The 23,669-nt window shown below is 45.6% G+C and overlaps 2 protein-coding genes and 2 pseudogenes across 2 annotated transcripts; all 4 read right to left on the bottom strand.

Annotated features, from left to right (window-relative positions):
* Positions 1–465: 465 nt before the first annotated feature.
* LOC117187740 lies at positions 466–1,180 on the bottom strand (annotated as a pseudogene).
* A 5,232-nt stretch (positions 1,181–6,412) lies between these two features.
* On the bottom strand, positions 6,413–13,138 carry LOC117187741 (catenin delta-2-like). The gene is made up of 3 exons (XM_033390541.1): positions 13,126–13,138; positions 7,851–8,055; positions 6,413–7,062 (listed from the first exon to the last, which is right to left on the bottom strand). Exons 1-3 carry the CDS (start codon positions 13,136–13,138, stop codon positions 6,450–6,452), a joined length of 831 nt encoding a protein of 276 aa, XP_033246432.1. The 3' UTR covers positions 6,413–6,449.
* On the bottom strand, positions 13,134–20,564 carry LOC117187742 (annotated as a pseudogene).
* On the bottom strand, positions 20,552–23,515 carry LOC117187744 (catenin delta-2-like). The gene is made up of 4 exons (XM_033390546.1): positions 23,500–23,515; positions 22,905–23,109; positions 21,560–22,116; positions 20,552–21,503 (listed from the first exon to the last, which is right to left on the bottom strand). Exons 1-4 carry the CDS (start codon positions 23,513–23,515, stop codon positions 20,566–20,568), a joined length of 1,716 nt encoding a protein of 571 aa, XP_033246437.1. The 3' UTR covers positions 20,552–20,565.
* Between the last annotated feature and the right edge of the window lie 154 nt (positions 23,516–23,669).

A 23,669-nucleotide genomic window follows, 5' to 3' on the forward strand; every position in this document is an offset into this window, starting at 1 on the left:
AGATAACATTGTAGATGACATTCGTCATCACTCACTGCTGGTACTGCAGGGAAGTAAGAATGATTGTGAAAACTGGAACGGCCGCTGCCGTGCGTAAGCATTTGCGGTGCAACAATGTTTCTGTACAGTAAGCAGTGGAAATAGAGAACAATTAGAGGGATTTACGTTAGGCTCCACCACAATAATTTGGCTATGATACTTAGTAACTAAATATAGGGCTAGGAAACCCGACAGCATCCTTCAAGGATATAAATATGTAGCAATAAAAATACTTGCAGGGTACATGGATATATCTTAGTGTATTTATTAAGTAATCAGATGTTTAATGAATATAATCCTTTACAATATGTATTGGCATATGCTGTTAAAACTTATATGTAAATGTAAAAGAAACGCTGTATTTTTTAAGAATAATTTAAGATTTAAATACTTCACGTGTATCTTATACTAATTAAATAATTAACGAACAAATATACATTCTATAATTGTTTTCTAACCATTTCCGAAAGCAAGGCTGATTCATTATTCGACATAACAGCTCCACTAGAGTCATTCCTATACGAAGAACTAGGTGCACGCTGAATTGTTCTGCCTTCATAGCGCATACGTCCCTGAGATGCCATTGGTCGGTTAAGGGTGTTATTGGCATTGTTTGGTGAACTTGGTGGAGTGCTGTGCGCAGTGAAATTTTTACTAATAAAATCATGCTCTTTCCAACCGTTTTTTTTGTAGACGTTTCGCAGTTCGTGATGTTGCCACATTGTATACAAAACTTGACTAGCAAACTTTATTACACAAGAACTATATTTTTCTTTTCGTCTCGATATATTTATAAGCCGGTCTATATCACCTGCATCTAAAAGTGAACGAGAAAATTCTGGATTCTCTTTTATGACCTCATTAATTGTAGCCAATACAGCTGTTATGGTATCATCCGATGTGTTTTGGTCATGCTGTACATTTCCAGATGGAAGTTTTTGACTAAATCGCGCATAGCGTACTTTCCAATTAGTTCTTTATTTCGCTGGTCCATAGCTAGATTGCGTAGGGCAGTAGCAACTGCACAGACTACGCGATCCACTTCCATCCGAAGGAGCTCTACTAGAATAGGTAGACCTTTTTCTTTACGCACTGTTGCACGAATATCAATGCTGGGGTGCCAATAGGTTAGGTTAGGTAAGGTTGACCCGGACGGCCCTCAGAGGGGCCCCACATTGGACAGTATGGCCCTTAGTTGTCCGGATAGGGGGGTATGAACCGTCGCGGCAGCGTTTAGGGGATTTTGAAGTCCTCGAGAATCAAGGTATTTTTCGCATAGGCCAGTAGTTGCTGTGGCGTCCTCTTGGAGGCATCTTCCAGTGATGCCAGCACTGGCGCGCCCAGGTACTTCTTCCTTGCCCTTAAGAGAGCAGGACAGTTGCAGATAAGATGTTCTAGGGTTTCGGTTGCCCCAGGCTCGTCACATTTCCTACAACTGTCTCTGTTTGTGATGCCTAGCTTTGTTGCATGCGCCGCAGCCAGACAATGGCCCGTTACCCCTTCCGTGGTAGGTGCAGCAGGTAGTGGCTGAGTTTATCATTGCGGTTCTTGCACATGATTTTCGAGGTTCTGCAGGCGGTGGTACTCCTCCACCTACTTTCGGTTTGTGATCCGGCCTGCTTTTCTAGATCGCTTTGCAGCGTTCTAAGGGAGACAGGCACGTTCTCGGTTATCGTATTCGCCAGCCCGACGCCTTCCTTAGCTAGTACGTCCGCCGTCTCGTTTCCTTCGATGCCCTGGTGGCTGGGAATCCAGTAGATCCGCACTGACTTTGTCGTGCTTAGGGTATCTAGTACCTCCCTGCTCGCCAAGACACTTCTGGAACTGACCGCGGACGACTGCATGGATCTTATCGCCGCTTGGCTGTCGACAAATAGGTTGACCGCATCGTGTGCTCTTTCAGTGAGAAGAGCGACCTCTGCTGCTTTCCTGATGGCAAAAACCTCTGCCTGGAATATGCTGCAATGGTCCGGTAGCTTATACGACAGCCTTATCTCAGGGTCTGTACAGTATAGGCCCGCTCCTACTCCTCCGTCCATCTTGGAGCCGTCCGTATATATATTGAGGTGCTCCGTTTGGTCTCTTCCGATTTTCCAGTCTTCAGGTCCCAAAGATGCGGTTGTTTTTACGTCGAGGCATGTTTGGGGGTCATGTAAACAGTTGATCTGGTCATTTCCCTTCCAATTGAACTATGCCCGTATCCTTGTGGCGACATATTTCCTGAAGCGATGAGGCGTTGTGCTGCCTTTCCTGCAGTCAGACGAGCGTGGATGTCTAGGGGTTCGATTCCAAGTAGGGTTTCGAGTGCTTTTGTTGGGGTTGACCTCAGCTCCCCTGTAATATAGAGCAGAGCCTGTCGCTGAGTCCTTTCCATAAGCTTATGATACGTTTTCTTTCCAGTAGCTTGCCACTACACTAAGACTCCATACAGCAGAGTTGGTCGCACCATCGAGATGTAAATCCAATGCATCAGAGCCGGAGACAGGCCCCATGTGCTGCTCAGCATCTTCTTGGATGCGTAAAGCGCAATGGTGGCCTTCTTCACCCTTTCCAATACATTGGGCTTCCATGCCAGTTTACTATCCAGTACTGTGCCCAGGTATTTGACTTATGTTTTTGGGGCTAGCCTAGTTTGATTGATCTTCGGGGGGGGCCCTTTCGGTACCTTGTACCTCTTGGTAAAGAGGATGAGGTCCGTCTTGTCCGCGTTGATACTGAGTCCTACTTCTTCCGCCCACTCGCGTATCTCCCTGAGTGTACGTTCCATTGGTGGGCTGAGGGTCGATGGGCAAACAACCGTAATAAGTATGCTTATGTCGTCCGCATAAGCTGTTATTTTTGGGGCCTTCCTTTCGTATCTCTTGATGAGGTCGTCGACCACCAGATTCCACAGGAGGGGCGACAGGACTCCACCCTGAGGTTTGCCTCTGTGTGCCTCTTTCACCATGGAAGCGGTGCCCCATTCTGATTGCACCCGTCTGCAACCTAGGAGGTTCCTTATCCACAGGTTGATTGCTGGGTGTGTATTGGTCGCTACCAGGCAATTTTTTATTGCTTTCGTACCCACGTTGTTAAATGCTCCGGAGATGTCCACGAATACTCCCAGTGCATACTTTTTATTGTGAAGGGCTTTCTCAATGGTAGCAACTACCGAGTGTAGTGCGGTCTCCACCGATTTCCCTTTAGTATAGGCATGCTGGTTGGTTGACATCTGTCCCCCTACCTCATTCCTGATGTGTAAGTCCAGCAGCTTTTCTAGTGTTTTTAATATAAAGGAGGTAAGGCTTATCGGTCTATAGTCCTTGGGACTCGCATGGCTGCACTTTCCTGCCTTTGGGAGGAAGACAACTCTCGAGGTTCTCCATTGGATAGGGATATAGCCAGTACTTATACAAGCTGTGAATATTGCGGAGAGCCATGGGGTAATCGCCTCTTTGGTCACCTGCATCATGGCTGGGAATACCCCGTCAAGTCCTGGTGCTTTTGTGCCCGCAAAGGAGCCTATTGCCCAGTGGATTCGCTTAGTGGTTAACAGATCTGTTGGGGGGTGTTGTTCCTCGGTTGCTATGTTCTGGTGCTCTTTGGCATCAGCGACCTCGGTGCAACCAGGGAAATGTTCCTCCATTAGTGCTGTTAGGGCTTTATCACTGCCCTCTCTCCACTGTCCGTCATCTAGCTTTAATTGGCTTTGTATGGTAGGCTGCTTAGAGAGCAGCTTCCGTAGCCGTGCGGTTTCTGGTACTTTCTCGATGTTGGATCAGAAAGTCCTCCACGAGTTCCGTTGTGCTTTGCGTATTTCCTTCTTGTAGCTCCTGAGTAGGAGTCTGTATTCCTCATAGACGATCTCTTCGTTCGCTTGTTTGGCGATCTTAAAGAATTCCTTGAGGTTGTCCCTTTGAAGAGAGAGATCCCGGCTCCACCAGAGTGGCTTGGACCTCTTCTTCGTCCTCGAGGGTTTGCACGATGTGTGGTAGGCGTCCAGTAACGCGTTGGATAGGGTTTTTAGAGACTTCTCTATGTCCTCCGCGGATTTCACTGTGCCCGGACTCGCGAGCTTTGAAGTAACTGTCTTTTTAAACTTTTTCCAGTTTGTATTCCGGGGGTTTCTATAGACTGTAACCTTCGAAGAATGTTTGAAGTCGCACTTAAACTGAATGTACTTGTGATCTGAGAAGGAGGGTCTTTCGAGGACCCTCCAGCTAGATACCGTAGTACTGTTTCCCGTTGCAAATGTTAGGTCTAGCACGTCGGATGTGGTCGGACCTACGAAGGAGTGCTCCTCCCCAACGTTTGCTATATATAGATTAGTTGCTGGTAGAAAGTCTAAGAGTGACTCACCTCTATCATTCATGTCGGTGCTTCCCCACACATTGTGGTGGGCATTGGCGTCCGTCCCGATGACGAGCTGATAGTTTTTGGTGCCGGCTTCTGTCACCAGGCTCCTGAGTTCGTCGAGTGGTGCGGGTCTGTCGTGAGCCATGTAGTTGGAAGCCACCAGAAGGCGCTTTTCCTCACTTTCCAGCATCACAACCGTCAGGTCATCCGTGCTGTAATGAGATATAAGGTAAGCATGGATTCCCTTTCGTACGAGTACGACGGTTCTGTTCCTGCTTACCGATGTTGAGTAGAACAGGTTGTGATTTGAGGACTTTAGTCCGGCCACTGAATTGCCTGTCGCAGTCCAGGGCTCCTGGACTAGAGCTATGTCGGCGAGCCCTTGCTCCATGGCGATGGGGAACTCCGCCGACGCTACCTTGCTTTTATGCAAGTTGAGCTGCAGCACACTCAGCATGTGTGGCTGGCTCACTTGCACCTGACGGGTTGACTACTAGCGTCAGGTCACCGCCTTCCTCGTCTTCGTCTTCAAGCGCAAGAACCTGGGCGGCCTCCACGATGGACTCGAGACCTAAGTCCTTTTCCACCTCGCCTGCCTGCAGGGTATGCGCGTCCTTGTCCTCAGGGTGGCGCTTTTTGAGGCGCAGGTAGACGCTACCCATGCCCCACGCCATCTTCCCGAACTTGGGATGCAGCAGATCCTCTGCCTCCTTGTTTATTTGGAGGATCACACATTGGCCCCCACTCGTTGGGTAGTGGGCTACCAATGTGTAGGATCCTCCAATCGGTAGTTGGCACGTCCGCGTTTTGCCGCTGAAGGAGCTTCAGCGCTCGGTCCCCCTGGATTGTGATGGGGAAGAGTACCTTCGCCTTAGGCTTGGACGGGATAAGCTCCCGGTCCACAACCTCCAGCTTGGCCCCCTCCCACATCGCCTCCAGTTGGCAGACCGTACGCGTCAGCCACCTTAGGGTTGGATCATCATTGCACTTCAGGATCTTAACCCCATTTAGCCACCCAGCACCATCGAACGTGGGCATTGGGGCCGCGGGGTCTTCCTCCATATGTGCAAACAGTGCGTCGACGAGACGCGCGTGCACCAGCTTCCACTGTGCCCTCAGCTGTGGCATCTGAGCATAATGTAGCCGCCCCTCCTCTACTCTCTGCTCGGCCCAGGCTAGCTTGACCTTCTCCTCCTGGGAGATGTCTGCTTTACCTTGCAGCCGGCTTTTGATGTTGAGGGCCGCTTTGTATTGCGCTTTGGCCTTCATCCCCTCCTTGGAACGCTTCGGCCCTTCCCTACGCAGGGAGCTGGTGCCTGGTTCCGGCGAGCGGAGAAGGATCTCTTCCTCCGTCCTGCTTAGAGAGAGTACGCTCTCCAGATCCGTGTCTGTGTCGACTACGGCATCTGCGCGGCTCAACTTGCAGGCTGCGGAATGAGTTGTTTTTGTTGTGGCAGTAGCTTTACAACTGACCTGGCCTGCTCCTGCCAAGTTTGAGGTGTGACCGCTGGCGACACGCAGAGAGGATTGCTTCTCCCCGTGCCCGCCGGTGGTAGCAGTCACGCTTCCCACCGACGTTTAGGTTGACATCCCAACCCGTGCTGTATCCATCTTCGCCTCCATATTTGGCCCGAGGGTCCATACTGGTTAATATTTTTCGGGGGGTCCACCCCCTAGCGTTTTAGGCCTGACCGCCAGGCACCTCTAGCCATGGCCCTGGTTCGGTTCCCCCGACTTTGAATCGGGAAGACGCCGGATCATAGCCTTAGCTAGACACTGCATTACCCCGGACAGAGCAAGCGACAGTGCATTACCCTTGTCCGGGGTCGACAACCTCGTGGAGGGTTCAGCTAGAGGATTTTCGCCAGCCTGGGGTGCCAATAACATGCAGATGAATTTTTAATTTGCTCCTGCCGCAGCTTCAAGTGTTTCTGGATTAGAACAACTTTGCAATAATGATAAGTAATATTGAACTACTTCCGGTTGCCATAATTGTTCGTAGCCCTTATTCATCACTTCAGTAGCAGACACTTCCTTCTTTTTTTTACTTGTTCCAAAGCATCCTAAATTTTCTCCTAGAAATAAAAATATAGACTTAACAATGGACATTTCATGTTTTGTTTTATTTTACCCTTTGACGAAGATGGGATAGCCCTATCTTGCGTTATGAAGGGATGCTTATCGTAGTTGGGATCTTCCACTTCCTGACATCTATACGAAAGATTACGAAGTATACACACGCAATTTTCTACAGTTTTGTTTCCAATATTGTTTTTCTCTATTGCAGCTCGAACTACGTAGAGAAGACATTCCACTAAATGCTCGCAATTGCGAAGACACCCTTTTGCATGTTCTCCAGCTGAACTGACATTTCGCAGCACTCCCGAAGCATTTCGAAATACTGTAGAAAAACAAGTGTCACCACAACAAACGGGATCCCATCCGGAATGAGGTTTTATAACGTTGCAGACTATTGCAGCTAGTGCTTCATCAATAATTGACCGCTTGATATCTTCACAAGAAGACATATTCCATAAAACTCCAGTTACCAATTCTTTTACTTCTGTCTCTTGAGAACGACAAAGAAGATGAACCAACGCTTCTATTCCGCCAGAATTTTTAATTCCACGCTTGTTTTCATCATTTTGTCTACCGTAAGATAAATTTCGAAGGGCTCCACAAGCATTTCTAAAAACAAAAACAAAATAACCTGTTAGAACTTTTTTAAGATATAATAGTTTAGGTGTTTATGGAAATTAATTATTGGGAGATGTTATTGCCTACATTACGATAGTTTTTGTATTTTCTGCCCTTAATACACATATGCATACATTTGATACATGTTTTATACTTTCATATATGTATGTAAGAACATAGATTGTGTTGGCAAGAATTATGTTTCAATAGGTGCAGTTGGTATAAATTACAAAGCATCTTTGGTGCCCAAGGGCTCTAAGCAGACTAAACAGCCGATATTTAAACAAAATAAACTTTTCAAGAACTCCCGAATTACACGGAAAATATTACAAATCTTTCCTTAATCGATAGTGCATAACTTTTAATAGTGCAAACGTCGATTTAAGTGTGTTTTTGTGTTATTGCTGTATTTATGAGCGCTTTCGCATTTCATTTATATTTCTTTTACCCGATACTCATAGAATACAGAGTGAATGAGCTGAATTACATATTTTTGGGATTTGATATGTCTGACATGAACAAATTTTGTGTTATTTTTCAACTTTAACTTAACTTAAATAAAAACCGAACTTAAATCGTTCTAAAAGCCTAACCGCACCGAGCTGCAGAATGAGCTTTAACGTTTCTACAGTTCGTATTTTAAATTGAGAAACGGAAACAGTATTAATACAACTTCATTGCCGGTGGTGCTAATTGGAAGATACTACCCGAAAAAGTATTCCAGATGTCCTCGTGCGTCGACAGTCGATTGGGTTGACGAGAGGGTGAGAATTACTTACTGCCGGTGAGAATAGTGATGTAACGTCTCTGGTAGTCTATTCCGATTCTCTCGGGCCTCAACCTCTAACTGGATCTCCGAAGACTTAACGTCGTTGATAAGTGCTTCTATCAGCTTCTCCTTAATTGTAACTATTCGTTGCAGTGATTTCACGTCTGATTTGATGCCGTCGCCCGTTTCACTACTCTTCTGCGTAAAAGAAGATTCTTATGCTTTCTCAACATGGAGGGCACCTTTTTTCATGAAAAGTCGAGGCAGCCGAACAGCCTGAATTTGGATGTAGTTTCGGTCTGAGCTGCAGCGTCGATCTTTATCTTTCCATTTCCTTGTGCGATGCGTAGCCATTGATACCGTTTTCACATTCCCATGCTCAGAAATGTATCCTTCAAGTCCTGCGTAAAACTATAACACAAAAAAAATTTACTCCTATTATGATATCGGCTACAATGAAATCCTGTCCTAGGTTCGTCTTCTAAGCTTCTTTGTAACTTTGCCCTTTCTCTACGCGTCTCCACCTGTAGCTGTTTGTAGTCCTATCTCATTCAGAGGCTCTACATTTATTTTAACTAAACTTCAAAATGTTGAATGAAAGTATGTTGGACTTAAAATTATAACAGCTCCAAGTTTTACATTAAGTATGTTTTTGTCAGTAATTATGCGCGTGTACGTCTGATGCGTGGCTGAACGGAGAACTGAGGGATCTCTCTCTCATGCTATCGGCTCTCTCAGAGCCGATTACTGCTCTATCTAGACGACACGACAAAAACACGACCGCTTCGTGTCTCTCTCTTTCCTTCGTTTCCTACATTCGGCTGTCCTGACGGACCATTCGCCTCGGATGGGTCTAGCCAAGGTTTCATATATTCTGAAACTGTAGAGGTCTTATAGGGACCCTCAGTATCCCCAATCTTCTCGACTTCGTACCTCCCATGATTCTTTACCTTAACTACCTTATACGGCCCTAGATATTTTCCTTTTAGCTTTAATCCGGTACCATACTGAGTACGCTTGATAGCTACTAGCTCATTAACCTCATACTGTCTATCTAGTTTCCTTTTTAAGTCAAAACTCTTCTTGTTTTCCTGCTGTAACCGTGCGATGTTTTCAACTACTTCCTTTCTAATTTTTTCGCGCTCTTTATTCAACTCTTCGATAAGTGATTCTTCCAATATTTCTTTTATTTTCGGATCCATTCCTATACTCATGTCTAGTCCAGTCAATATCTTGAAAGGTGTTACCTTGGTACTTCGCGGTTCAACACTATTGATCATTTGCTGTACTTTTCCTAGATGCTTATACCAACTACCGGAATTACCCTGACACCATTTCGACAACATAGGCACCACTATCTTGCGCATCCCTTCGACTTGACCATTCCCACGTGGAGCGCCTGTGGCAATCATTAAATGCTGAATTTTCTGCCTCTCACAATATTCACGAAACAAATTGGACATAAACGCTGCACCTCTATCCGTCACTATTCTATTCCGATCATTTCGGTCACCATAAAACAAGATACACGACTCAACGCGTCAACGTGCCTCATCTTCGTTCCTGAGCGATGCTCTATAACATAATTAAAATCTTGTAGGTACATGGCCCAACGTGCTACTCTCAAAGGAACGTCTTTCTTTTTGATCGTCATTGTAAATGCATTACAATCTGTGACAATTTTGAACTTTATACCCAAAACGTATACACGCCATTTCGCTAAAGCTTCGATAATTGCCAGAACCTCAAGGTCATAAGCAGGATATTTCTCTTCACATGGCTTAGTCCTACGGCTCATATATTGAACTGGATGGAATTGGCTGTCTTCCAAACTCTTTTGCAGTAACACGGCTCCATACCCCCATTTTGATGCATCAGTATGGATTTCTGTCTCCAACTTCGGGTTGTACATTTCTAAAACAGGTCTACTAATCAATGCTACCTTTAGTTGTTCAAACGCAACCGGATGTATCTCCTTAAATTCTAATTCAACATCCTTCCGCAGCAGATCTGTCAATGGTTTTGCAATAACAGCATAACCCTCAATAAACTTTCGGAAATAAGAAGTCAATCCTATGAAACGCTGCACTCCTTTTTATCAACTGGCACTGGGAACTTTTCGACTGCCCTCGTCTTCTCATCACTTGGTCTTATCGTATTCTTTTCTATTATATACCCCAGAAAATTAACCTTTTGTCGTAACAGCTGACACTTTCTCCAATTTATACGTAGCCCATTAATTTCCGCTATCTTCAGTACTTTTCTCAACTTTAACAAACCCTCTTCTATATCTTGACTACAAATAATAACGCCATCCATATAGACTGCTGCTTCGTTATTCTTTACCAAATCTCTCAACACAGCCATTATAAATCTGGTAAACACCGCTGGAGAATTTGAAAATTCGAATGGTACATATAAAAATTCGAACTGACCATTCTGAGTCACAAAAGACGTATATTTTTGGGACTCAACTTCTACAGGCACATGGAAAAAACCATTCGATAAATCCAACGTGGTAAAATACTTTGCACCCTGCAGTTTCTCCAACAATGTATCCATATGTGACATTGGAAAGTTATCGCGAACTATTTTCTCATTCAGCTTTCGGTAATCACGGTAATCGGTAATCAATGCATACTCCGATGTACTTGGCTTTATAATCTCCTGAGCCAGCCACTCTTCCACTTGCTTGTCCACGATTTCTTGTTCACACAACGCTAATCGTCTCGGATGCTGGAAAACTCAAGTTTCTTATCTTTATCCTCACCACAAACTCTACGAACAAATCTTATTCCTGTCTTAGAGACTTGCATGTCAACATGATCCAGAATAGTCCTTCCTAAAATGGCTTCAAAACCAATATCCTCGTCTGGAATGACATAAAATTCTTACTCCATTTCAATCTCATCAATTTTCACTGGTATCGAAAAGCTACCAAAAGTTACAACTTGACTATCTCCAATACCTGTTAAACATTTCTCATGGCCGATCAGTTCAAGATTTCCAAATTTCAAAAATACCCTCGAATTAAACACAAATCTGCTCCAGTATCAATCAAACCTTGGAATACCAAATTCGCGTACTTAACATCCTTTAATTCCAAACCTGATGGAGTGAAAATACCTGACGGCTTATCAACGACTTCCTTATCTCGAATAATGTTCTTATTCGATCTCTTTTCTTGTCCAGCTTCGACCTTACAGCTTGCAGCACGGTGCCCTGGTTGGCCACATTTGAGACAACAAAAATCATTTTTGGGACAATCTCTCCTCAAATGCGATTTGTCTCCACACTTAATACATTTCCTAAAATTCTCTTCCATCGACCCTTTCACCGGAATCTCACTTTTATTACTCAGCGGCCAATTCTTGCTCATCGGCTTGGATCCGCCTCTAGCTTTCTGGTAAACATCGATCTGAAATTGTATCTCCTTTAAGTTTCTAGCTTGGACAACATTGCTTTACTTGCCCTAGCGTCTGGTATCATTGGTTTGGCAGTTTAATTGGCTTGGCTATCTCCATTAACGCATACAAAAACTCATGCAACGACTCTCCTTTTTTCTACGGACGACAGTTTAACACTAAACTCATCCAACAGAGCTGCCTTCAACGAATTCCAGTTACGAATATCACGCAAACTACGAGCGAAAGATTTTGCTGCACCAACTAACAACTGCTTGGCATAAATGAATAATTGTAATTGACTCCATTGAACAGTAGCTGCGCATTCTTCTAATTCCTCTATCCATTGATTGATGTCGGGGTTATTGGAACCAGAAAATTGTGACACACTACCTTCCACGTCTTTTAGCGTAAACCAAGATTTATACTCTGCCTGTCGCGTACCTGGTTGAACTGCTACGGTATCATCGACTGTTGATACTACGGACGTAGTAACGACTTAAAGTCGTCTCTGTTAACGATCGCTTCTTTGTTAACGCTCACCTTACTATGGGTTTACCCTTGTTAACTCTCGCTTCTGCGCAGAACTTTCCAGACTCCAAATTTGACGCACACACACCACCACATTCAGATCTCGCTTGCCTGTCGATGTCGCTATTGCCGTCCTCTCTTTGTTGCCTTGCCTTGCTCTCGCTGTTCGCCGTTAACTCGTTGTCGCTTCCCGAATCGTCGCTGCTTCTGCTGTTACCAGATAATCGTCTCTTTGCCGCTTGCCTTTTCCTGTAGTTGTAGCCTCCGTCCGACGCAGTGCAACACAACAACAACGAAGGTTATGATTCTTGCTGTGTTTGCTGCCGTCTGACGTCGTTTTGTCGCTTCTGCTATCTTTGGAACGAACGCGCTCAGATTGTCGTCTCTGTCCCGCTTGTCTCCTTGTAGCTCTAGCCTCTCTCAGACGCAATGCACAACAACAACAACGAAGGTTATGATTCTTGCTGTGTTTGCTGCCGTCTGCCGACGTTTTGTCGCTTCTGCTCTCTTTGGAACGAACGCGCTCAGCTTGTCGTCTCTGTGCCGCTTGTCTCCTTGTAGCTCTAGCCATGTCTTGGGCTTATTTTCGGACGAGCCCCCAATTTGAAGTAGTTTAAGTTGCTTGATGGCAACGAGTAACATTTATTTGATAAGACTTAAAATTATAACAGCTCGAAGTTTTACATTAAGTATGTATTTGTGAGTAATTATGCGCGTGTACGTCTGATGCGTGGCTGAACGGAGAACTGAGTGATCTCTCTCTCTTGCTATCGGCTCTCTCAGAGCCGATTACTGCTCTATCCAGACGACACAACGAAAACACGACCGTTTCGTGTCTCTCTCTTTCCTTCGTTTCCTACATACATATGCTATAAGCGTCTATATAATAATAATAATAATTATTATTATTGAAAGCGATTATTAAATTCTTTGACTTTACATCTCATTTCGACCCACTACGCGTTTCAGCCGTGGTAGTAATTCTTAAAAAACCGGTTTTTAGACGCGACGATATTAGACCATAAGAAAAAATATTACAAATCCCTAGGAAAAACTGTCCAGCATTGAAATCTTTAACAAAGGCAGACATCCGATACAACAGTGAAATCCAGTTGAAGTAGATCGCACCCCCATCCGCCCTGCCTGCATCGATTGACAATTCTAACTACACTAGTAGGACAGGGAAAATTCTGCAAGTATGTGCACCGATTTAGCATGTGTAGTCTACGCAGCTTTGCAGGTCGTTAGGCTCCACCACAATAATTTGGCTATGATACTTAATAACTAAATATAGGGCTAGGAAACCCGACAGTACCCTTCAAGGATATAAATATGTAGCAATAAAAATACTTGCAGGGTACATGGATATATCTTAGTGTATTTATTAAGTAATCAGATTAGCGTACCAGATGTTTAATGAATATAATCCTTTACAATATGTATTGGCATATGCTGTAAAAACTTATATGTAAATGTAAAAGAAACGCTGTATTTTTTAAGAATAATTTAAGATTTAAATACTTCACGTGTATCTAATACTAATTAAATAATTAACGAACAAATATACATTCCATAATTGTTTTCTAACCATTTCCGAAAGCAAGGCTGATTCATTATTCGACATAACAGCTCCACTAGAGTCATTATTCCTATATGAAGAACTAGGTGCACGCTGAATTGTTCTGTCTTCATAGCGCGTACGTCCCTGAGATGCCATTGGTCGGTTAAGGGTGTTATTGGCATTGTTTGGTGAACTTGGTGGAGTGCTGTGCGCAGTGAAATTTTTACTAATGAAATCTTGCTCTTTCCAACCGTTTTTTTTGTAGACGTCTCGCAGTTCGTGATGTTGTCACATCGTATACAAAACTTGACTAGCAAACTTTATTACACAAGAAGTATATTTTTCTTTTCGTCTCGATATATTCATAAGCCGGTCTATACCACCTGCATCTAAAAGTGAACGAGAAAATTCTGGATTCTTTTTTATGACCTCATTAATTGTAGCCCATACAGCTGTTATGGTATCATCCGATGTGTTTTGGTCATGCTGTACATTTCCAGATGGAAGTTTTTGGACTAAATCGCGCATAGCGTACTTTCCAATTAGTTCTTTATTTCGCTGATCAATAGCTAGATTGCGTAGGGCAGTAGCAACTGCACAGACTACGCGATCCACTTCCATCCGAAGGAGCTCTACTAGAATAGGTAGACCTTTTTCTTTACGCACTGTTGCACGAATATCAATGCTGGGTTGCCAATAACATGCAGATAAATTTTGAATTGCTCCTGCCGCAGCTTCAAGTGTTTCTGGATTAGAACAACTTTGCAATAATGATAAGTAATATTGAACTACTTCCGGTTGCCATAATTTTTCGTAGCCCTTATTCATCTGGCTCTTAGTTACTGAACTTTTAGAATACTCTTCGGATATGCTATAGTCCTGAAGAGCTTCAGTAGCAGACACTTCTTTCTTTTTTTTACTTGTTCCAAAGCATCCTAAATTTTCTCCTAGAAATAAAAATATAGATTTAACAATGGACATTTCATGTTTTGTTTTATTTTACCTTTTGACGAAGATGGGATAGCCCTATCTTGCGTTATGAAGGGATGCTTATCGTAGTTGGGATCTTCCACTTCCTGACATCTATGCGAAAGATTACGAAGTATACACACGCAATTTTCTACAGTTTTGTTTCCAATATTGTTTTTCTCTATTGCAGCTCGAACTACGTAGAGAAGACATTCCACTAAATGCTCGCAATTGCGAAGACACCCTCTTGCATGTTCTCCAGCTGAACTGACGTTTCGCAGCACTCCCGAAGCATTTCGAAATACTGTAGAAAAACAAGTATCACCACAACAAACGGGATCCCATCCGGAATGAGGTTTTATAACGTTGCAGACTATTGCAGCTAGTGCTTCATCAATAATTGACCGCTTGATATCTTCACAAGAAGACATATTCCATAAAACTCCAGTTACCAATTCTTTTACTTCTGTCTCTTGAGAAGGACAAAGAAGATGAACCAACGCTTCTATTCCGCCAGAATTTTTAATTCCACGCTTGTTTTCATTATATTGTCTACCGTAAGATAAATTTCAAAGGGCTCCACAAGCATTTCTAAAAATAAAAACAAAATAGCCTGTTAGAACATTTTTAAGATATAATAGTTTAGTTAGATTAGGTTAAGGCGGAAGCCTGGAGGGGGGTGGGGGGTAAAAGCCTCCCGCCCCCAAGGTCACTTGGACCTATAGGAGGTCCATTCTGTTGCCGCATGGGCATGTGCCCCTTCTCGTTGCCTGAACCGTGAGAGCAGACTACTGCAGGTTAAGGGCAGTCCCATCAGGTGGCTTGGATGTATTTGGACAAGGTCCTTGGTTTGATTTCGGACAGGTCCGAAATGTCCGTGAGGAAAGCGGCCCCGAGAATACGAAGACGACGATTTCCAAGGGCTGGGCAGTGGCAGAAGAAGTGGGGGACCGATTCCTCCTCCTCCTCGTCGCGACAACTCCTGCAGAAGTCGTTATGAGGGATTGACAGTCTGGAGGCATGAGTGCCGATCTGCCAGTGTCCCGTAATGGCTCGAGTAACTGCAGAGCACTGTGCTCTGCTAAGTCTATACAGCTCTGCTGAGCGCTTCTTCGATCGCTATGGCCATATCAATCTTGAGACTTTACAGGAAACAGTTTGCTGCCATGTCCCTGTGGCCGGGGACCCATATAAGGAAGAGATCTAACTGCTCTGCGATCTCGTGCAGAGACCTGCGGCAGTCATTTACAGTCGCTGAGTTCGACGATATTGAGCCTAGAGCTTTGATAGCTGCTTGGCTGTCCGAGAAGACGCACACTAAGTGCGTATCTAGAAGTAGTTTGGAGACGATCGAAATGGCCTCCTTGATGGCTTCAACCTCCGCTTGGAACATACTACAGTGATCCGGGAGCCTGAAGCAATGACTGATGTTCAGCTCGCTGCAGTAGACTCCGCCTCCCACGCGGCCGTCTAGCTTTGAGCCATCAGTGTAGAAGTGGACCGCATTTGCAGGTCCTGGTTCGCCCACCTCCCAGTCCTCCCTAGATGGGATTGATACCTGGAAGGGCGTCGACAGGTGATCACTGGGGATACAGTAATCTGTCCTCTCTGGTAATTGCGGGAGTCTCATCAGGATTCCCGAGTGCCCAACCGCGGACGCCTTCCACAGTCTGGCTTCTCTCATTCTGAGGGCGGAAAGTGTTGCCTTCTTTCCCATATCTACAGGGAGGAGGTCCAGCACAGTATCCAGGGCTTCCCCTGGAGTAGTGCGTAGCCCGCCAGTTATGCATAGCTCTGCCATGCGTTGAACTCTGCTGAGTTTATTGAGGCATGTCCTTCTGTCTAAGGCTGGCCACCATACCACCACTCCATAGAGCATGATCGGTCGTATGATGGCGGTGTAGAGCCACCGGACTATATAGGGGGTCATTCCCCATTTGAGTCCGATGGCTTTCCTGCAAGTATAGAGGGCCACTGTGGCTTTCTTTACTCTATCCTCTATGCTCAATTTCCAGTCGAGCTCTCTATCGAGGATTAGGCCAAGATACTTGGTGTTGTTACTGAAAACCAGCGCTTCCCCACATAGTCTAGGGGGAATCAGTACCGGAACTTTGTACTTCCTAGTGAAAAGCACCAGTTCCGTTTTAGACGGGTTGACGCCTAACCCGCATTTGTCTGCCCATTTCGACATTTTCGTGAGAGTACTTGTCATGCACTCACACAACGTCTGCGGAAATTTTCCGGAGAGTGCTATAGCAACATCGTCCGCATACGCCACCACACGGCAGCCACCCCCCTCTATCTCCCGCAGCAGTGTGTTCACTGCCACGTTCCATAGGAGGGGCGAGAGGACTCCGCCCTGCGGTGTGCCTCTGCAGACAAATCTGGTGCATGTTGACGTCCCCAGTGATGCCTCAACCGTCCTGCATTGCAGCATCTGATCGATCAGGCTCACCGTCCTGGAGTCAACCCCCAGATCCGTCAGTGCGCCCGTGATGGCGGTCGGAAGGATGTTGTTAAAAGCGCCTTCTATGTCGAGGTAGGCTACTAGGGTGTACTCCTTAAAGTTAAGGGACGCTTCGATGATCGATGTGATCGAGTGTAGGGCCGTTTCGGTGGATCTTTCTTTCCGATAGGCATGCTGGGAGTCCGAGATCAGACTAGGCGGAATACACGCCGTGAGATGCAGCTCCAGGAGCCGTTCCATCGCCTTTAGAAGAAAAGACGATAGACTAATGGGCCTGAAGTCTTTTGGGGCAGTGTGCGAGGGCTTGCCTGCCTTGGGTATGAATACGACATTGGTCTGAAGCTAGGTGTCAGGAATGCACCCGTGGGAGAAAATTCCCTCGTAAATTATTTTGAGCCAGTTAATGGCTTTAAGTCCCGCGTGAATCAGTTGGGCAGGGAAAATGCCCTCTGGCCCCGCGGACTTGTAAGGTTTAAAACTTCTGATCGCCCAGGAAATGTTCTCCTGGCTTAGCAGGCTCAGGATGGCATTTGAGACGGCAGAAGGAGGCGCGAAGTAGTTGGGTCTGTTTTCATCGCAGCCAGGGAAGTGAGTATTTAGGAGAAGATTAAGCGACTCATCGCTGGACGTAGTCCACGACTGGTCGGTGTTCTTCAAGTAGCCCAGGGTGGGTGTTGTCTTCGAGAGAACTCTGCGCAAGCGCGAGGCCCCTGAGTTACTCTCGATTTCGCTGCAGAACTTACGCCAGGAGGCGCGTTTGCCTTTTCTAAGTTCATTGTTGTAGGTTGACAGACTGGCCTTGTATTCGGCCCAGTTTTGCTCAACGTTCTCAGCCTTAGCTTTATTGAAGAGTCTCCGGCAGGCTTTCCGGAGCTCACCCAGTTTCGGATTCCACCATTCAGGTTTCCTCCGACCTCTGTTCTTGCCAGAGGGGCATGCTTTGTCGAGCGCCTTATTGCAGGCGTCGGTAAAGATCTTAAGAAGACGAGTCGTGGCCTCCGTGGAGAACTCCTCCTCAGATGGGGGCTCAGGGAGAACACGACAGAGGTAATCAGAGTACCGAGTCCTGTTTGTCCGCCTGATGTTCCGGAAACGAACTGGCTTCGGTACTGAGAAGGAGAAAACAGTTTCCACGTACCTGTGGTCCGGGAAGTGCTCTTCCAGGACCCTCCAGGACACAATGTTACTCTGTATCTCATGAGAGGCAAGCGTGAGGTCCAGGACCTCCTTGCGGTTTTTAATAATAAAGGTGGGATCACTACGCCGGTTTAATAAGACCATCTGAGTGGTCAGTAAGTAACTGAAAAGGTACCCCTTTCGTTTGTGTCAGTGCTTCGCCACTGACAGTGATGTGCATTGCCGTCGCACCCCACAATTAGGCCGATGTCTTTGGCCGAACAGTGTGCGATTAGAGCCCGGGGAGGCTCGTGTGGAGGGGGGTCTGGTTAATCATGCCCCATGTATGCGAAGCAGATCCTCAGTGAGCGCTCCTGGCCTTCGAGGCTCACTGCGGTGTGGTCTTCATTGCTGAAATTTGGGAGCAAAAATAAGTGCAACTCTCTTTTTGCAAGGATGCAGGTACGAATTTTACCTGTGGTTTCAGCTACTTATAGCTTGAAGTCAGAAGTCCTCAGACCGGAGACTATGTTTCCGAGGATCCAGGGCTCCTGAATGAGGACTATGTCGGCTCCATCCATGGCCAGGTGGAGCAGTAGAGCAGCGCATGCTGCCTTACAATGGTGGAGGTTTATCTGCATTATCGTCAATGACATTCCTGAGTCTCACCTCCACCATTGTTGCTTCTAGATCGCTATCGGGGGAATCCGGCTCCTCCCAGACAACGATATGGCTGAGACCTCTGGCTAGGTCGCTCTCGTCGAACGCCGCATCCGACGCCGGGTTGTTTTCCTCGCACGAGGCCCCTCTTTCGGGATCTTCGGCAGCTCCGGGTCTGGCTCGACCTCCGCTTGCCTGCCCTTGCGATCCGACTTATAGGTGGTTATGGTGACCTTTTTGTACCCGTAGTCGACCACACCGTCCGTTTTGGCGAGGTGCTCTAGCGACTCCTCATTTAGGACGAGGATAATCTGGCGCCTCTGCCCCTGGATGTCCTCTACCTTCGCCACCTTCCAATCGGCTGTGGGAAGGTGGGGGTTGCAGACCTGCAGTAGCCTGAGGATTTTCTCAGGTTCTGCAGGTTTTGCCGAGACCCATGCTCTGGCTCTCGGACGGCTGGGAATATCCTCCCATCTCACGGCCTCCAGTTTCGCCCCTGGATAGACCTCTTTCAGAGCAGCCACCGCCTTCATGTAGAGGGCCGCAGAGCGAGCGTCTTGGCAGGCGATGGCTTTCACCTTGCCTTGATGCCACCCTGCGTCCTCACACTTTGGCGGTGGTCCGCCGTTCTCCTCCAGTTCCTGTAGGAACCGGTCCTGGAGCTCGTTCTCCACCAGGTGCCACTTATCGCGAGGGACATGGCCGTCCTCGGCGCCCCTGTCCAGGACACCGATCAGGGTCTTGCCCCTCGCCACCTCAGCGAACGACCGGTTCGTGAGGTGGGTCTTCACCCGCTTGGCTTGCTGGGCTTGGCCTGGCTGATTAGCGGGGTCCTCCGCTGAGCGTTGCCGCTTGTTGGGGGCCTTGGCTGCGCCCTTTCCGGCTTTGGCTGGCTGGAATAGTGGTAGGATTGAGGAGGCCCACAGCCTGTGCTCCTTTCCTTCTGCCGATGCCCTGAAGTTCGGGTCCTCGTTGGACAGGATGAAAGCCGCTCGCCTCCTCTCCTGGTACGACGGCTTTCCTCCCCGTGGTGCAGAGACGCTGCTCGCCGGGGCCCCCATGGGTTCCTCGGTCCCGGTGCACTTACCAGCCGCAATTACGCTCTGCTTGGCAGCCACCCCGGTATCCGATTCGCCCTTGAAGCCACCCGACTTGGAAGGACCCGATTGGCTTTTCGGGCCCCCCCTCGCTGCGGCCGCTGCCTGAAGACGGTGGACCGACTCAGTCTCCTTCCCCGTCTTCTTTGGACCTGGTTTCCCAGGCGCTGGTACAGAGGGATTAGCTTGTCCCTCCGGTACTTTAAGAGGAGTACCGAGCTCCTTTGCGGTGTTTTTGTTTTTTATATTTGATTTATTTGGCATTGTTGCTCCTACGAGTAGGCGGGAAGGGGTTGGTCACCCGAGGCATAGCCCGCTTGCCCCGGGAAGGCTAATTTAAACTGGAGGTCGACAGGTATCCAGAGTCCGCATATTAACGACCGGGCACCCCCCCGGCCATGCATCCCTCGGCATATAACAGTGTCACCTTGGATTGAGGTAATTTCACTGAGAGTTTTCTTCTCTCCGCCCGACTACCATTCGCCAGCATCCTGGCAGAGACATGACCGTGCCAGGACCTGTTTCCAGCCGCCCTCACGAGGAGAGTATAGTCGCACTTCCACCGGTGTGTTCAGTTACGGCGGGTGACGGTTCGCTCGCAACCCTCTGTGTCCTAGGGGGTGTGGGACGCAGGCCGCACCGGCTATTACTAACCGGAGCGGCTGCGCCTCAGTTCCGAGTTCACAGTTGTGCGAGCCAACCCGTCATCCGTTTGTCCCCCTGTAGCACCCGATGGCTGACGGCCTATCTTAGTATATTTATTAATTAATCAGATTAGCGTACCAGATGTTTAATGAATATAATCCTTAACAATATGTATTGGCATATGCTGTAAAAACTTATATGTAAGAATAACTTAAGATTTAAATACTTCACGTGTCTCTAATACTAATTAAATAATTAACGAACAAATATACATTCTATAATTGTTTTCTAACCATTTCCGAAAGCAAGGCTGATTCATTATTCGACATAACAGCTCCACTAGAGTCATTATTCCTATATGAAGAACGAGGTGCACGCTGAATTGTTCTGTCTTCATAGCGCGTACGTCCCTGAGATGCCATTGGTCGGTTAAGGGTGTTATTGGCATTGTTTGGTGAACTTGGTGGAGTGCTGTGCGCAGTGAAATTTTTACTAATAAAATCATGCTCTTTCCAACAGTTTTTTTTGTAGACGTCTCGTAGTTCGTGATGTTGCCACATCGTATACAAAACTTGACTAGCAAACTTTATTACACAATAAGTATATTTTTCTTTTCGTCTCGATATATTCATAAGCCGGTCTATACCACCTGCATCTAAAAGTGAACGAGAAAATTCTGGATTCTTTTTTATGACCTCATTAATTGTAGCCAATACAGCTGTTATGGTATCATCCGATGTGTTTTGGTCATGCTGTACATTTGCAGATGGAAGTTTTTGGACTAAATCGCGCATAGCGTACTTTCCAATTAGTTCTTTATTTCGCTGATCAATAGCTAGATTGCGTAGGGCAGTAGCAACTGCACAGACTACGCGATCCACTTCCATCCGAAGGAGCTCTACTAGAATAGGTAGACCTTTTTCTTTACGCACTGTTGCACGAATATCAATGCTGGGTTGCCAATAACATGCAGATAAATTTTGAATTGCTCCTGCCGCAGCTTCAAGTGTTTCTGGATTAGAACAACTTTGCAATAATGATAAGTAATATTGAACTACTTCCGGTTGCCATAATTGTTCGTAGCCCTTATTCATCTGGCTATTAGTTACTGAACTTTTAGAATACTCTGTGGATATGCTATAGTCCTGAAGAGCTTCAGTAGCAGACACTTCTTTCTTTTTTTTACTTGTTCCAAAGCATCCTAAATTTTCTCCTAGAAATAAAAATATAGATTTAACAATGGACATTTCATGTTTTGTTTTATTTTACCTTTTGACGAAGATGGGATAGCCCTATCTTGCGTTATGAAGGGATGCTTATCGTAGTTGGGATCTTCCACTTCCTGACATCTATACGAAAGATTACGAAGTATACACACGCAATTTTCTACAGTTTTGTTTCCAATATTGTTTTTCTCTATTGCAGCTCGAACTACGTAGAGAAGACATTCCACTAAATGCTCGCAATTGCGAAGACACCCTCTTGCATGTTCTCCAGCTGAACTGACATTTCGCAGCACTCCCGAAGCATTTCGAAATACTGTAGAAAAACAAGTGTCACCACAACAAACGGGATCCCATCCGGAATGAGGTTTTATAACGTTGCAGACTATTGCAGCTAGTGCTTCATCAATAATTGACCGCTTGATATCTTCACAAGAAGACATATTCCATAAAACTCCAGTTACCAATTCTTTTACTTCTGTCTCTTGAGAACGACAAAGAAGATGAACCAACGCTTCTATTCCGCCAGAATTTTTAATTCCACGCTTGTTTTCATCATTTTGTCTACCGTAAGATAAATTTCGAAGGGCTCCACAAGCATTTCTAAAAACAAAAACAAAATAACCTGTTAGAACTTTTTTAAGATATAATAGTTTAGGTGTTTATGGAAATTAATTATTGGGAGATGTTATTGCCTACATTACGATAGTTTTTGTATTTTCTGCCCTTAATACACATATGCATACATTTGATACATGTTTTATACTTTCATATATGTATGTAAGAACATAGATTGTGTTGGCAAGAATTATGTTTCAATAGGTGCAGTTGGTATAAATTACAAAGGATCTTTGGTGCCCAAGGGCTCTAAGCAGACTAAACAGCCGATATTTAAACAAAATAAACTTTTCAAGAACTCCCGAATTACACGGAAAATATTACAAATCTTTCCTTAATCGATAGTGCATAACTTTTAATAGTGCAAACGTCGATTTAAGTGTGTTTTTGTGTTATTGCTGTATTTATGAGCGCTTTCGCATTTCATTTATATTTCTTTTACCCGATACTCATAGAATACAGAGTGAATGCGCTGAATTACATATTTTTGGGATTTGATATGTCTGACATGAACAAATTTGGTGTTATTTTTCAACTTTAACTTAACTTAAATAAAAACCGAACTTAAATCGTTCTAAAAGCCTAACCGCACCGAGCTGCAGAATGAGCTTTAACGTTTCTACAGTTCGTATTTTAAATTGAGAAACGGAAACAGTATTAATACAACTTCATTGCCGGTGGTGCTAATTGGAAGATACTACCCGAAAAAGTATTCCAGATGTCCTCGTGCGTCGACCGTCGATTGGGTTGACGAGAGGGTGAGAATTACTTACTGCCGGTGAGAATAGTGATGTAACGTCTCTGGTAGTCTATTCCGATTCTCTCGGGCCTCAACCTCTAACTGGATCTCCGAAGACTTAACGTCGTTGATAAGTGCTTCTATCAGCTTCTCCTTAATTGTAACTATTCGTTGCAGTGATTTCACGTCTGATTTGATGCCGTCGCCCGTTTCACTACTCTTCTGCGTAAAAGAAGATTCTTATGCTTTCTCAACATGGAGGGCACCTTTTTTCATGAAAAGTCGAGGCAGCCGAACAGCCTGAATTTGGATGTAGTTTCGGTCTGAGCTGCAGCGTCGATCTTTATCTTTCCATTTCCTTGTGCGATGCGTAGCCATTGATACCGTTTTCACATTCCCATGCTCAGAAATGTATCCTTCAAGTCCTGCGTAAAACTAAAACACAAAAAAAATTTACTCCTATTATGATATCGGCTACAATGAAATCCTGTCCTAGGTTCGTCTTCTAAGCTTCTTTGTAACTTTGCCCTTTCTCTACGCGTCTCCACCTGTAGCTGTTTGTAGTCCTATCTCATTCAGAGGCTCCACATTTACCTTAACTAAACTTCTAAATATTGAATGAGAAGCACCTGTGTCCAAAGTCATTACACATTGTAACAATTCCACGATATATTTCTATCCGTGAGTAGGGGATGGATTGGAGGGGATGTCACGGTCATGTCGTGGTCACGGCCGGGGGGGATTCTTTGGTTCCGTGCTCATTCGGTAACTTGGGGGGGTTCGTTTGACCGCGTCTCGA

The sequence above is a fragment of the Drosophila miranda genome, chromosome 3 (genome assembly GCF_003369915.1).
Source record: "Drosophila miranda strain MSH22 chromosome 3, D.miranda_PacBio2.1, whole genome shotgun sequence".
In the NCBI taxonomy this organism is placed as follows: Eukaryota; Metazoa; Arthropoda; class Insecta; order Diptera; family Drosophilidae; genus Drosophila; species Drosophila miranda.

Excerpts from the sequence above, each read along its gene's own strand:
- LOC117187741 (XM_033390541.1), bottom strand. Across the intron at positions 7,063-7,850 it reads CATCACTATTCTCACCGGCA|AAATGCTTGTGGAGCCCTTC; the intron begins GTAAGTAATTCT and ends TTTTGTTTTTAG.
- LOC117187744 (XM_033390546.1), bottom strand. Across the intron at positions 22,117-22,904 it reads CATCACTATTCTCACCGGCA|AAATGCTTGTGGAGCCCTTC; the intron begins GTAAGTAATTCT and ends TTTTGTTTTTAG. Across the intron at positions 21,504-21,559 it reads TATCCCATCTTCGTCAAAAG|GAGAAAATTTAGGATGCTTT; the intron begins GTAAAATAAAAC and ends TTTTATTTCTAG.